We start from the raw sequence: 15,195 nt of genomic DNA, 5'->3' as shown, positions 1-15,195 counted from the left end.
GGGTTGCCCATAAACCTCACGTAGTATTGAAGCGAGGGATCTTCTGCGTCGCTGTTTATGCCGAGTTAAAATGGACCTGCACAGGGTTATGTGCCCATGGATGTATATTCACTCCTGTATTTGCAATCTGAGAATAAGAAAATTGCCATTTGTCTCATTGACTGCTTATTTCTCAACATCTATTTCAGATACTAAACGTATTCATTGGTGTATATTTTAGTGTCTTGATCTGACCAGTGGCATACATATAGTGGTTCCTCACGTCTCTACAAAATTTACCAATCATTCCCTCGTCTGTGCACCTTTTACCTTCCTTTGCATTGAAGTCACCCATTGTGATTTTGTAGCGTTTTATGCCCTTTTGTTGATTTGGTTACTCTCTTCATAGTTGGCCTACTGCTGTATCTCTATGAATTGTTTTGAGAATAGATTTGAATTATCTGGAATTAAGTGGTTAAAAGGCATTGATGTTATCTGGGCAACTCCATCGGAGGTCCTCTTGTCTGGAGAAACGAAGAATCACACTCCACTGGAAGTAGTCACATCTCCCCCAGAAATAGAAAACGCGTGGCGTAATGGCCTTTTATTTTCACCTCAATTGAGTGCATGTGCCAGAATGGTATAACGTTTGATGAGGTTAAATTTTCCAAAGTCTGCACGTTGTATGTAGCAACAGCTAACTCCAGGAGGCACCCTTGTTCTTAGCCAGTGAGTCTCAGCATCTGCTCTTCCGCCTATCCATCCAACACCACAGCTGGGCAAACCCAGAGCTGTTGCGGATTGGAGGCTGTGGTTTAAGATTAACTAATCATACTCCACCCGTCTGGTCAGCAAGTTATTACAGGCTGTTGCAATGCAAGTTAAACTTCAACATTATCAAGGTCAAGGCAAAGTTAATTACAGGCAAAGATGCAATTAACAGAACCAAATATATAGGTCAGGGGGTAGACGAATTAGACTGACTCTAAGCAACAAAATAAAATCAATCCAGAAGCAAGGTAATGAAATGGATATCACAACTTTAATAATGAACTAGCATTGTAATGGATAGTTGCACTGAAAATTAGGCAAAGTAAAAAAACTGCAGAGTATAGGTTACTTGAAATCACACAAAGCATGTTCCAGAAAAATACATGAAAATTGATAAGACTATGCCTGTAAAGCAATTATTAAATGAAAGAGAAAAGAGAGGGAACACAACGAAAAACATCAATTTAAGATGTAAAAATGAGAGCATGAAAGCAGCGAAAGTGAAAAGTATGGTTGGTAAATCACAAATAATAGTCAGAGAGAGCAAGATGGAACCATAACACACAACAGGTGGGGATTCTATGCAGATTTCTTGTACTAAAACAAAATAATATATTCTAAATAAATACATTTTCAGATATTTATTAACCACGGGAAAATTTAGAAGCCAACGAGCTGCATGAGTATGCTGGATTTGGATTTAGAAAAGTGTTATTACATTGACCACAAAATAAGCACTATAAATCAGGTTATAACAAGGACACAAATGATCAAATACCATTATGCCTCGATTGTGGAATATGAAAATGTATTTTCTTCCGGTGGCAAATTATGACATCTAGGATCTTAAAAACCAATGTCTCATTGAGGATATCACGAACTAAAGCGTTTATTTTAAATCCCAGAATTCACCAACACTTGATAAATATGGAGCTCTCAGATTGCATACAACAAAATACAAATGAGGAGTCAAGCAGCGATATACCCCCATCGGGAATATTCACAGCAACATTAGAAAGTATTTTCTAAAAGTTGGTTTGAGGAGAAACATTCATAAATATAAATGAAGGATTAGTCATGAATAAAGAAGGCTGCAAAATAGGGGAAAAGATAGATATTAACAGAATCACATGTTCACTCAACAAAATAAAATACATTTTGAAGGTAGACAATTACATATATCAAGGAAATTACAGAATGCAGGTTAGGATCAAACTGGTGAAATAAACAGGCAAGCAAGGGGCAGGTTAGAGCATTTTTGGAAAACTGAATTTAATTGTGAAAACAAAATTCCATTGTGGCCAAAGTTAAAATATTTAGAACACAATATATAGTCTTCCATGCCACGTGGATCAGAAGCAATGATAAGAATGCGGAACAAAAGCTGAAGTGCGCAAACAAGAATGTTGGGAGAGCATTCTCGGGATTACACTGGGAGAAACAGCATGGATCAGAGAGCAAAAATAAAAGACACTATGCTGTTAAGAAAAATAAGCGAGCTTTGGGCAGGACACGGCGCCCGAAGAATGATGATCGACGGACAAGACTGATGATGGAATGTCAACCAAAAGTAACAGCACGCCCAAGAGAACATACAGTGCAGAGTTGCGGCAATGAGATTTGCTCACGCGAAGGAGCAAGATGGATTTGTAGCATTCACAAGACCAGATGCTTGGCAACGATGCAGGGAGGCCTTCATCCAAGTGGCTACACCAAGCCTATCATTTTTATTTGGGTCTTTCAGTAAAGTCACGTAGATGGTTCAAATAAAATAACAAAAAACTACGACGTTTCTATCATATGACCCTAGGACTACACCCCATAAAAGTCTGCATTCAGCAGATTTCCTCCTCTTTCCTCCTGATGACGATCGCTTGTGTTGTGATCGAAACGTCGTAGTTTTGTGTTATTTTCTTTCAGCCATCTACGTGACTTTACCGAAAGACCCAAAGAATATGAATTCCTGCAGTCACGAAAGCTTTAAGTCAAGATCTAAGCCTATCATTGTTGAAGATGTTGAGTAGTAGTTTTTGGGCGTGGTGTTGGTTGGCCGTGGTAAGAATGCTCATTAAAATTCACAACATATGCTCATTAATTCACAAAGTCAAGTTATCCAATAAGCATAAGTTGGTTGATAAAAGCAATTAGGTAGAAAGGCATGCTAGTTAAAACAAAATATGGTTTCTCAAAAAAATAGATATTATAAAACAGACATGCGTACAGTATTCTATGTTTAGCCACACATTAAATTGTTCAATATTTTAAAACTTTTATTTTTTTCCTACCACTACAATCATGATATACAATGGAAAAAAAAGTACTCATGTACATTACATATCAAAATACAAAACAACTTCTCTACAAAATACTACCATTTAACAGGTACAATGTAAAAATAATCTCTGGCTCTTAAAGGCACATCACTTAGTGACTTCTACATGTGACAAAAAAATGGAAAAGAAAATTCAGCAGTACTAATTAAATCGGGCAAACTGCAAGGTAAACAATACAGCGATGACAGTAAAAGCTGTGTTGGTGGCGTTCCTGCAAATGAAGTGAGCCTACATCAAGTCGATATTATACCATAGGGATGTCACAATATACAAAGCAGAAGAACGTATCACGATAATAAACCCAACTATAACCAGACCACGTTTTAAAGTGATAACTGTTTATATCCACAGTATCACAATGCAAGACAGATGCGGTAACATACATTTACAGAAATGTGATGTATAGTTTTTAAATGATACGGATAAAATGTTACGATATTTTGGTTAGTGCTTGTGTACACATTCAAATGGTAATGAATGCAGGTAATAATACCCTTCCACCTCATTTTAAGGTTCGATAGCTTAGCATCATTATCGTGATATTAAGTAGTTTTTTTTTATATTACAATAACATATTGTGACATCCCTATTAAATGTTTAAATTATTTGCAAATACAGGACGGTGAAGTGGAAATACATGGTTTCAGACGGTACGGATGTGATTTGCATTGTTTGATTGAAAAAAAATGTGTTTTTGTTAAATGTTTTTTTGTTTGTTTAATTATATATCTGTTGACATGCAATTACATTCTGATATGCCAGTTATGTGTTTATAATATTTAACCAACTTGCAGAATATTATAGTTAGGCAAAGTACACCAGCAACCGTAATGTGTAAAGCAGAGGATTACTGTAAGCATTTGCTACATTTTCTTGTTTAAACACTTGAGCATACTTGGGGGTTTAAAAAAATAAAATAATACCAAGCAAAGCTTCTTGCCTTCTTTAAACTTGACAAGATATGTGCTCTTTGATTTTGTTAAACATTCTGACATCCGGTACTGTTAGAATGGTAATGTTATATTTAAACAACAAAAAAAACCCGACTTCATTACACAAATACTTAGCTCCGCTAATTCTCAGCGTATTCATTCAGGGTTGCCACTCCTCGATATGATACAGGTCTTGCCATTTGCAAAGGTCAAAGGTCACTGTCGCAGAGCATAGTTCATTTAATAACAATAAAAACACCACTTAAAACAAGCAATTATGTCAAAGCTCACAATGAGGTAGATTCACTATTGCGTATGTTGAAGTCTGGAAATAATGAGCAGCCATTAAAAAAGAAAACCTTCACAATTGTTACTAAAATACTGAAAAGAGAGAAAAATATCAACAAATAATTGGTCCACAACAATGTTTTCAGTGCTGAAACAACTATGACAATGCTTATATTACATTCCTTTCAACGACACCTTACAATGAATGTGTATAATTGCTCGCACGGTTGATAATTTTTCAAAATTCGAAAAAAAAGAAAGATGTTACCGTAAATTGCTATATTTTTGATTTTTTTTCATTACATTGGCTACCGATGCAAAACGTCCAAATCAATTCACAGTAATTGAATGAGAATAACCTTAGCATTATGTTTGAAAATGCAAATAAAAAATAAGTACGTTATAATTCACTCAACTTCAACAACTCCGCATTGTAAACTTGTCAAGGTTAAACAAGAGGCAAAGCAAAAAACATTCCTTAGGATGAAAAAAAAAATGTATTGGCCGTCTACCAGCAAAACAACACTTCTGCATCACTTAACATGCCTGTCATACACAGCAGCGTCACCACAATGATATAAATGAAATGGTTTAATGCGATTGTGTACGTTTAGAGGGGGGCCCTATACAACTCCGTTGGGTGTTGGCACATTAATGTTTCACTTAAATAAAGCTTCTTCCACTCGTATTTCTTTCCCCTCTATGGTATTACTAACAATGCCGTGCTGAGCATAAAACGACGCAACTGTTTTTCTCTGAAAAGTGAAATATGAGGAAGCCCTTGTTTTAGCAGGCACACAGTGGTTCACACTACAGACGCTGTTTTTACTAAAACCTTCTATACTTCCTTAGCTTATTTTGTCAACAGGTCAATCCGTGTATCATCAGGTCTTGTTTCATGAACCTATCGCTCAGAGACACATTTAGCCATCTTCTCTTTCTCCAAAAATCTATTTTTTCTGTTAAATGCAATCAAATATTATAAACTGCTTGATGTGTTTTGTTTGAAATGCGGACAAGATGCTTTTTGTTTTACACTGGACAAAAACACCAAGAACGTATCCATCATAGTACATTTCTTTTTCCCAAATAACAAGAGAGACTCTTATTTTTTTTTCCTACAAGCAGAAAAAATGCAATTTGTAGAGTTTATCAGCTAAACATAACAATGGATTTATGTGAAGCAAACACAAGTACACTCTAATTACAACATAATGCCCAACTATGAACGCTCTCAAACACTACGTTAATATTTAAAAAATAAAAAGCTCACAAACTCGACTTAATGTTTCTTACAAGAGATCTCGTGACAATTGTCTTTTTGTTGCCCCTTTCTAAATTACTAAAAATAATCCTATTCTGGAACCCATACACTGTTAGAAAGTCAACCTCCGCAATACGACCATAATAACACTTCCGACACAACGTAATAGTTACACCCAAACATTTCGGCTACCTTCTATAGTGAACCACAAGAGCATACCTTAAAGCAAGAAAAGAGGTAGATGACTATAAACAAAAAATGCTCAAACAAAAACCCTGCACAAATGGGAGAAGAAAACAAAACAAAAATCACATTGCATTTAGGCAAGAATACATGGAACAGATCTTGGCACACACAAAATAAACATTCAGATGCAGTCTTTCAATGCGAACACATCAAAACAACTTAAGCATTTGCAGCACTTATCTTCCTGCAACACTTTCTCAAGTTGCATTGTTATAACGATAATATAAGGTCCTCCATATCATTCAGTGTGGGCTAAGGCATTGCACCCAACAAAATGCAAAAAAAAAAACACGAGAAAATCACACCTTGAATAAAAGGGCAGATTGCTACAACACCCGCTGGTAGTTAATGTTACCTTATGATACTAATGAATTGCTTGCTTCTGTTAATCACTACCCACTGCTATAATCACAATCATTAGGCTTAATATTTTTTCATAATGAAATTAATACCATTTTTAAAAAGGAAAGCGCAAGCATCATCTCGAATTTATACCTTTTCTAACGAATTAGCATGAATGGATGTATGTTGAACTTTTTTCACGCCGTACTCATCAGAGGCGCGGCAAAAACTTGACGAATGCAACTCCCAAACCGTGAGCTTGATAAGCGTCTACACAATAAAGATATGCAGCATTCACATAACTTCAATGTGTCAATGGTTATGGTTTCCTTGTTATAACAATTACCCTAGAGGCTACACCCAATACTTGGCTTTTATAAAGTACCAAAAGAATTATAACCCCACCCCCCCCCAAAATGAATAAAACAGGTCACCCTTACAGTTAATATAGCATTATTTGATGAATAAACGTCGGTTGCGATCAATACCTTTCAAATTAATTGTGTTTCATTTAACGAGTGCATTGTATTATGTTTAGTATTACACAAAAATGAAAATGATACAATCCGGAAAATACTCTCACATATAACGTACAGGATATAGTTATTATTTTTTCTTCTTTGCTCAACCAAAATGCCTTCAAAATGACGCTGTGCATCTCTACAATTGTTACAACTCAACAATTACATTTCCAATGTTTAGTTTATATCACCATTGAAAGAGTGCCCACATCCAACACTGCACACTCTGCGCTGGTAGCTCTTCCTTTCCATTTACAAATAAAGAAAATGTAGCATTTACTTTAATCAATAAGTATCAATTGAAATCCATTAGCATGGGGTACATAAAAAAACCAATAGAAAATTGTCCAATTTTTTTTGGGAATGTCAGATCTAATGGTACACCAAAACCTTGCCCATCGCGGATTTGACTATTTGCGTAAAAGTTGTTGTTCGCCGATCGCGCCTCTGTGCCTCGACCCTTTCATGGTCGACAGCGAGATTCCTGTACGCATCGTAACTGCACTGCTCACGATGATGGCTATGATGATGATACTGCTGCTGCGGAAGAATGCACATGGCCATCTCGCCTCCATCTCGCCCATCGCAGGACCCAGTTCACTACGTGCTCCCCAGCGTCGAGTGAGGCGGTGAGATTCAGCCGCGAGATTTCTCTTACATTGCTTTAAATTTTTTAGTCTAATCCCATCTGAGGACGATTGCTTGCGTGGCGATCGAAACGTCATGATCTATTATTTTTTCTACCTACGTGACTTTACCGAATGAACCAAAGAGTATGGAGAAGCTATGTTTAACACTTTCGAAAATATTCGTCATACTTTACGTTACAATACTTCCCGTTTCACGTTTGGGCTATGGTAGGTAACATAATTAAAAAGATGGGGGGGGGGGGGGGTTGTTGTATTACGAACCGTGAACCAAACCCTTAGTTTTCCTCATTTGCCTTCGAGTTTGCGGATCACGGATTCGCCGATTGCGGCTATATTCACGAATGTAACTTCCGCGATAGGCAAGGTTTTGGTTTATTGAATCTATAATTAACTATTCATTAAAAAGCGGGCGTCAATACACAATACAAATTAATGCCATTTTAAACTTTCACCTTTCGTCAATATTACACCGATGCTAGCAACAGCTCCAAACAGAGGCCCTGAACCTGTACATAAACATTACCGAGGTACACAACCTGAAACCTTCTTGGCTCAGAAAGTTGCCATGCAACAGTTGCCCCACAATACAACTGGAAAAATTCAAGTACACCAAACTATTCATCACAACATTTCTACCTGACCCCCAAAAGGTGGTAAATCTAGCTACAAACAAAAAAAACAAGTTTAATTTGGTGGAAAAGCTGGCCAGATGGCGCAGTGGCAGAATGCCCAACTCAAAGTTGGAAAGGTAGTGACTTCAAATCCCACCTGGATGCTGACTTGGTTGAGTACCAACGTTGAACGAAAACAGCAGTTATCCGACGGACAGACTGGTCTACTCCATAACAATGCAGCATTTCCACCAATTCCCATAACTCTCAACGTAATAGAGATATGCCGATATTAAATTCAGCGTGGGTATAAGTGTTCTTTTTTATTAATATTTGGCCGTCAACCTCACGCTTCGTGGAGTTTTTATACTGTAAGGGTTGAAACACTCTTGCATTAAAATGTCTGTTCAACTGTGTCGAGGAAAAGCACTCGCGACAATTTCACGTTTAAGACGTAGGCTTTTGCGACCAATATTATCCATAAGAGATTTTTTTGGGGTTCGATCGCATAAAAATGTGTCAATAAACCCGCCACCACCCAACACTGCCAAAAAGTAAGGTTTGTCACCTAAACAAAACATGCCAATTCGTTACAAGGTTCAGCACATCGACGTATTGGGGAGTAAACCCACAACATTGACAATTCGAGTGCGATGTTTCACCAGTAATTAGAATCAGCCTCATCAGGCAATAGCGAGAGTTGTGGAGAAATACTCCTGTTTCGGTCTTTGAGGGATAAATGTGACATCGTCATTTGTGAACCAATCGGGTGCAAGGACCAGAAGGGGGGGGGGGGTAATGTATTCATTCCACATTATTCGCATCCTCATTCGCCAGCTTTGGCCAACAATAAGCAGATGCCTTAAAAAAAGTTTTAAAAAATGCATTCACGAACTGGGGAAATTTGTTGGCAATACAAGTGCATACGAAAACACGTAAATATAATCAGTGTTACTAAAATCTCCAACCCCCTCACCAAGGTGACGGTATATGCTCAAATTATGGCCTAACTGCAGTGGGAATTTTAGACAATTAACTTCAGAAAGCGTACAAAATACATTTTTACCTACTCACTGAAAAGTTTCACAATCCACGTGTGTTTTGGGCCACCTTTCCAGTACCAGAGGCCCATTCCCTGCCCAAATCATTACCATTTCAACAAAAGCCATGTATATCTTTCATATACACTATCTATATATAATGATCAATACTAAATCCAAGTGAGAATCAGATGAACCTGTGTAATGAATAACTTACAACAATCTTCAGTAATTCAATTTCTTTTTCAAATATCACTTCTATTCAGAGACCTGCTGCACAAATTACACACCGACATTTGCAAAAAAGTATACAAACCAAACATAAAACAATTCCTGAAAATGACATTTTCAACATACCACGCACACATATTTCTATTCCACCATACCATTTACCAGTTCAGCTTAAATATCGGTTCCCTTGCACCTGTGTTCTTCTGGTCACATGGTGCCTATGAGCTCGGTCATAAAATAGCAAGAATCCAACGTGAATCAAACAGTACCTGTCTGTCGGTCCAACACTCGTATTTGTCGTTGCACTTTGAATATTTTTTTTACCCATTTTTTTTCTCTTCGGCTGCAGTTTTAATGACGCACAACGACTGTTCTCAATCTAGGGCCCTCACGAGTGCTAAAAATAGGTTTCGGTTTATACACTTTAGATACACTTTCTGAAACTACTTCCACACCCCCAATGATAAACGCACGAGATAGATCGCAGGATCTAACAACGTCCAAACCACCACATGACTTGTCGCCATCCGTCACTTCCAACAGGCAAAAAACGGACTCGCCCGCTCACTCTAAACGCCCCCCTGGCAAACCCTGTGCCACCTTCGCACCCAACGCGCCGCAGAGCTGGGGAGGCACCTCCCCTCTCACAGTACAAAGGTGATGGATATGGGATTCCACCCACACTTTGTATGCCTCCATCATTCTCATACCGCCCCCTCCCCACCGCCGGCCACCCGCCCCCCCCCCGCCCCCCCCCCCCCGCCTCCTCTCCTGCTAGACGTAGCAAAGGTAGAGGTATGTCTTTTCAATGCGCCAGTCCGGGGGGATGTCCTCGGGCCGGTGGGCCTTCATGTGCTTCTGCATGCCGGCCAAGCTGCTGCAGAACTGCAGGCAGAGGGTGCACTGGTACGGCGCCGCACCGTTGTGCGTCCGCAGGTGCTTGATCATGGCCGAGTAATCCCTGGAGCGCTGGTGGCACAGCTTGCACTCAAACGGCTTCTCACCTGCACCGGTGGTTGGAAGGGTAAAGAGGGAGTGGGGGGGAAAGGTGTATAGTTAATATCCTTCTCTTTCCTGAAATGGTTTTTCATCGCGGCTAAAGACACGGTAAAGGAATGGGCAGGGTCTTAAGTGCATCAGGGGATAGACAATGGCTGCTGATGATGATGATGAAAATAAATCACAAGATGTTCAAAACAAGGAGCTACGGAGGCTGAATTTCAGTGTTGATTAAAGATTAGCTCTGCAATGCGTTTCCGATTTGATGCCCCCAAATTTTTCCGCTCCACGTCTTCTTGGGAAGCTTCTTCATCACACCAAAACCGCACGCGCATTAGCAACCCGAAAGACCCGTCGAAGAGAGCTAACACGGTGCAACCACAAAACCCTACGCGGGGGTGACGACGAGAACCCCCACGCGGCCTGCACGTCTCGCTTGGTGGGGGGGGGGGGCGGAGAAACTTTAGAATGCGTGACCACATTTACCAGTGTGCACTCTGTAGTGCGTCTCCAGCTGATGCTTGAGGCTGAACTTCTTGCCGCAGCCGTTACACTCGTAGGGCTTCTCCCCCGTGTGCAACCGCTTGTGGTTTTTAAGGATGGCCTCGTCGCGGAAGCAGCTGCCGCAGAACTCGCACTCGTACGGGTGTTCTCCGGCTGTAACACAAGAGGCGACCCCCACAGAGAGAGACAACGCTTACACAACGGGGCGTTTGAATCCCCGCGCAATGCTCGTCCATTGCCAGCAGAGAGCGACGCGGTGTCCTTTTGAATGGACACGCAACGAAGAGCCGCCGCGGGAAAGAAAACAGGAATGTGCTGCATTACTTTTGCATTACAAACGGTCGAACAATTTACAGTCCCATTCAAATTAGATTTTCAAAAACGGACACAGATTTTTTTTTTTTTAAATAGGGCACCATTGGTAATAATGTACACATCATTAAGTAACGTGAACAAAAGGATTCAACTGAATGGAACCACAATACAAAAAGACCCTGGCAGCCACTTTTCATATCAGCCAAGTCAGCCACGTAAAAATCATGGTGCTTCAGAAATAAAAAAAAAAAAATACGCACGAGAAACCTGTTTTACGAGAGATACCAATGCTTGACCTAAATTTGTTCTTGCCAGATGCTAGACCATATGCAAATAGTGTGTTTACAGCGCATGGTTGAGAAGCTATACGGCTGCATAAAATTAGTACTTCCTATAGTTTTTTACAGGCATGTATCCAAATTATAGTTGAACTTAAAAAAAGTAGCAGCTCACAAGAGAGAGCTACCCAATCGGTTTCTCAACTAAACTACAACCTCCTCTGAAACCTGCCAGGACCCTCCTGAAAATCAGTCTTGAGGCTCAGGATGGATTTCCTGAGTAAATAAATGTTAAGTAAGGAATACACAAACAACAAACGCGTTTGGCAAAGCCTCTGGTTTTAACATTTTCTACCAGGGGAAAATTTTAGCATTCCTATCCAACCGCATTACACGATGCCAATACCCTCTTAGGGATCCAATAGTAAGAGCTACAAATAAAATGTACGCTTAAAAAATATATATCAATGTCGAGAGAGAAACTTTACAGTTGCTGCATCATCATTTCTCAAGACAAAGAAAGTGAAAATATAAACCATGCCAAATTTCACCAGGACAGAAATCGTATTAAGACTCCATTCCACTGGTATAATCCTAGTGATATCTGCACTGAATTTGTGTTTCTTTAGCAAGCATGCCTTGGCTACAAATCAATACAAGATGTAAACCCACCTACAAAACAAAAAGACCAATTAAGGCCAGGCGGCATAAGCAATTCTATGAAATATTTTTTACTACTATAAACAGTGTAATAACCTTCAGCTTTTTTTTTTATTCCCCTTCTGTAATACATGCAGGGTGCTGGCTGGCATGTGCTATGGGTGTGCATGGGTAGTTAACCATGGGTGGTTAGCCACAGGGCCTCTCATTCCACAACACCTTCGCTGCAACTATTTCTAACAAAAAACAGCACCCGCACAAGCTGTCACGGTGAACGCGCGTTAAATTTAACAAGTGAGAGACAGACCGTTCTGTTCCACGTCTGCCAATCATTTGTGCACCTTAATGCCATTTTCTTTTTCCTAATTACCAAGGTCAAGCCGACACGACGAGCTGCATAACATATAAACGGGAACAACGATGCCTTTTTTTCTATTTCCGCACTAACAATTCAATGTTTTTTATGTACTCCGCTTCAGACGCTTGCAAATCGGTTAGGAATATTCCCCTTCATATATTCTTTTTGCATTTTGAAAAAGGAATGTTTTCTTTAACAGAAAGAGACAAGTGGCACCACGTGGCACATGCTCAAAACGTAACATAATAATTCGCAAAATATTACATGCTAAATGTTCGTTTTTAATGAAAAAAAGTCAATATTTTTAATTTGTTACACGATGTTCATCAAAATTTAAGACTTTTTTTTATTATTTCAAAAGTATTGAAAATAGGGGATACTGATAACATAGTGATAGCGTCTGTCACTTTTTGCAGAAGTGCACAGTTTGAATATGGCAGGTCGCTCCGTTTAATAATGCGGGTCTAATTCAGCGTAAACAAATAGGTGCCGTCTGCTTCACAACGGATGTTAAAGATCCCATTACATCATTCGAAAAAAGTAGGCCATTGTCAGTTCAAATCTACATGGCAATCATCACCCTAACTACTCGAGATTCTCCTGATGATGAAAGAAACATCAGAAAATATAAAATAAAAAGCACATTAATTGTGAAAGAAAACTCATTTTAGGTCACAGACAACGCACCAGTTGATCTCAAGTGAGACCTGCAGAATGTATAGATTCAGCAACATTAATAAAAATGTTTGTATATATTTTGGACTTCATTAGCACCATACATAGCCAACCGTGCTAATCAGAGGTGCCGGGATGGACAAAAAAATAAATCCTCCTTCATGAGGAAAAAAGTCACTATTTCTTCCCTATTTTGAACAGCACCAACAGCAGTGTACCGAGTGACTATTAGGTGACACAAAACCACACCATAAATCTTCGTTGATGATGGATCGTTCACCTAATTCTCACTGTCAGGCCGAGACGTATGTGCAATTCAGGATAAGAAGTAAGTCGAATCAGCGTGACATGCAACACTCAACGAAACCCATCGCTATGAATATACATCTGGGGCTCATAAATAAATATGCGTGTGCCACAATAATTAGGTGCCAATACATTCTGCGGCAACGAAATGGTTCCAAAAATATTTGGAAACAGCATGCAAAAGCATGTGTGCTTGGAGATTAAATTATGCACATGTGTAATTACATTTCTGTAAAAATGCTTTTAAACATTGATGTAACTATAAAAAAAAATAATGGGCTTGCCAACATAATCCGATACCAAACACTCAATGAAGTGAATGTGTGCCCGTTAATGCCATACTGCCCATTTTAAATGCACTGGGCATAAAAAGCAGAGCCAAGAGATATACATAGCATGCATGTATTCAGCGTTGCATCCACTGCATTACTCACAAACGTATCAGGATTGTCCCACATGGGTAAGACGTGTTTAGTTCTCCACAGGCACACAGTATAATGATGTTCACAATGGGCAGGCTGTGTGGTCCATTTTCAATTACACATGCACAGTAAAAACACTTGCGGTACAATGATGACAATTTTACTCAATACAAACAAAAAAATTGTATCTTGAGATAGTACACAATCCAAGAATAAGGCACTGAAAACATGTTGAGGTACAGATGCCACAAGCTAATTTATATGAGAAAAAAAATCTTGCATTTACAATTAACTTGGTAAAATCTGTCTGATTAATTTGGAAATATTCCACACGCTCTTCTATCACGTGCATTTAAAGCCTACTAACACTAACATACAACCGCCATTCACAATCACCCACCAGCACGTCCACATCAAGGACAACATTGGGTCATCTCCACTCATCCCTGCACAATTACACAGGCACTTGATTCATAGTTGCTTTATGGGATAGACCACAATTATCTGCCAAAAATTGTGTCGTTAAGACCCCCTCTGCTTGACACACCAAGACAAATGAAATTGTCACGTGATTTACGAGCGTTCAACGAGCCAAATAATAATGCATACGCTCACCAGTAAGCTGAAGAGCAAGACTAACAACCGAATATAACAAGTAAATACGACGTTTTTGGTTAAGTCAAGGATCATCAGGACAAGCTGCAGGAAGTAAAAATAAAAATCCACTAAGTTAATCCGACTTCATGTCAATCTAACTTTCTGGATTTTTTTTTATTACCGGTGAGCTATCATAACAATTGACACGTTGCACTGTTGTAAACAAGGTGACAATTTAATGTTTAATTTAATGTTTGGCTGTGTTGGCTGGTGGAGACTCTTAACGACTCTATTCTGGCAGGATCAGCGCGTGGGCCGAACCCAAATTAATCATCTGGGGAATCATAATCTTGGCTGAGAAAACCTAAACATTCGGGTAACTTTCCATCTTGGGAAGAGCACTTGAGGCCATCCCTCCAACCACCACCGACGAAGGGATGGACGGCTGTGCAACTTACAGGTGTGTGAGCGCAAATGCCGCTTCAGAGTGGAGTGGCTGGGGAAGGTCCGGTTGCACTCCCCGCACACGTACTCGTGCGCCCCAGCATGCACCTCCATGTGCTGCAGCAGGGAACTCTGGGTCTGCAGACGCTTCCCGCACAGCAAGCAGAAGTAGGCCATTCCGCTCTCTGCTGTAAGTGGAGACACACACACACGCACATGCACGTGAGCAAGAGATCCTCCAATTAGGAGATGGTCCAGGAGGCTTAGGGGGTCACAGCACTAACTCGGCACACGGTCGATTAGACCGGGATTCTCGAGTGTAGCGAGTTGACGATTTCGGTCAAGAATAAATGAACAAAAACAAGAATCACATTATATTTGGAGTTTCACGAAACGTGGTTCATTTCAACTCTGAGACTTAAAAGATTT

General features: G+C 39.6%; 1 protein-coding gene across 5 annotated transcripts in view; it reads right to left on the bottom strand.

Moving 5' to 3' along the window:
- Positions 1-1,001: 1,001 nt before the first annotated feature.
- Positions 1,002-15,195, bottom strand: part of LOC133342055 (zinc finger and BTB domain-containing protein 16-A-like) — a 64,398-nt gene continuing 50,204 nt past the window's right edge. For 4 of the 5 annotated variants that reach the window (XM_061550961.1, XM_061550964.1, XM_061550963.1 and 1 more), the window contains exons 9-11: positions 14,781-14,954; positions 10,694-10,864; positions 1,002-10,212 (exon numbers count right to left, since the gene is read on the bottom strand). In XM_061550961.1, the coding sequence (XP_061406945.1) occupies positions 9,983-10,212; positions 10,694-10,864; positions 14,781-14,954 (575 nt within the window). In that variant the 3' untranslated portion in view covers positions 1,002-9,982. The remainder of the gene's footprint in view (positions 10,213-10,693; positions 10,865-14,780; positions 14,955-15,195) is intronic. The other variant, XM_061550966.1, reaches the window with a different exon arrangement.

Source organism: Lethenteron reissneri, chromosome 13, assembly GCF_015708825.2.
Source record: "Lethenteron reissneri isolate LAM-NWPU_2019-01 chromosome 13, ASM1570882v1, whole genome shotgun sequence".
In the NCBI taxonomy this organism is placed as follows: domain Eukaryota; kingdom Metazoa; phylum Chordata; class Hyperoartia; order Petromyzontiformes; family Petromyzontidae; genus Lethenteron; species Lethenteron reissneri.
Note: the sequence above shows the minus strand (reverse complement) of the source record. Positions and strands in the feature narration are given on the sequence as shown.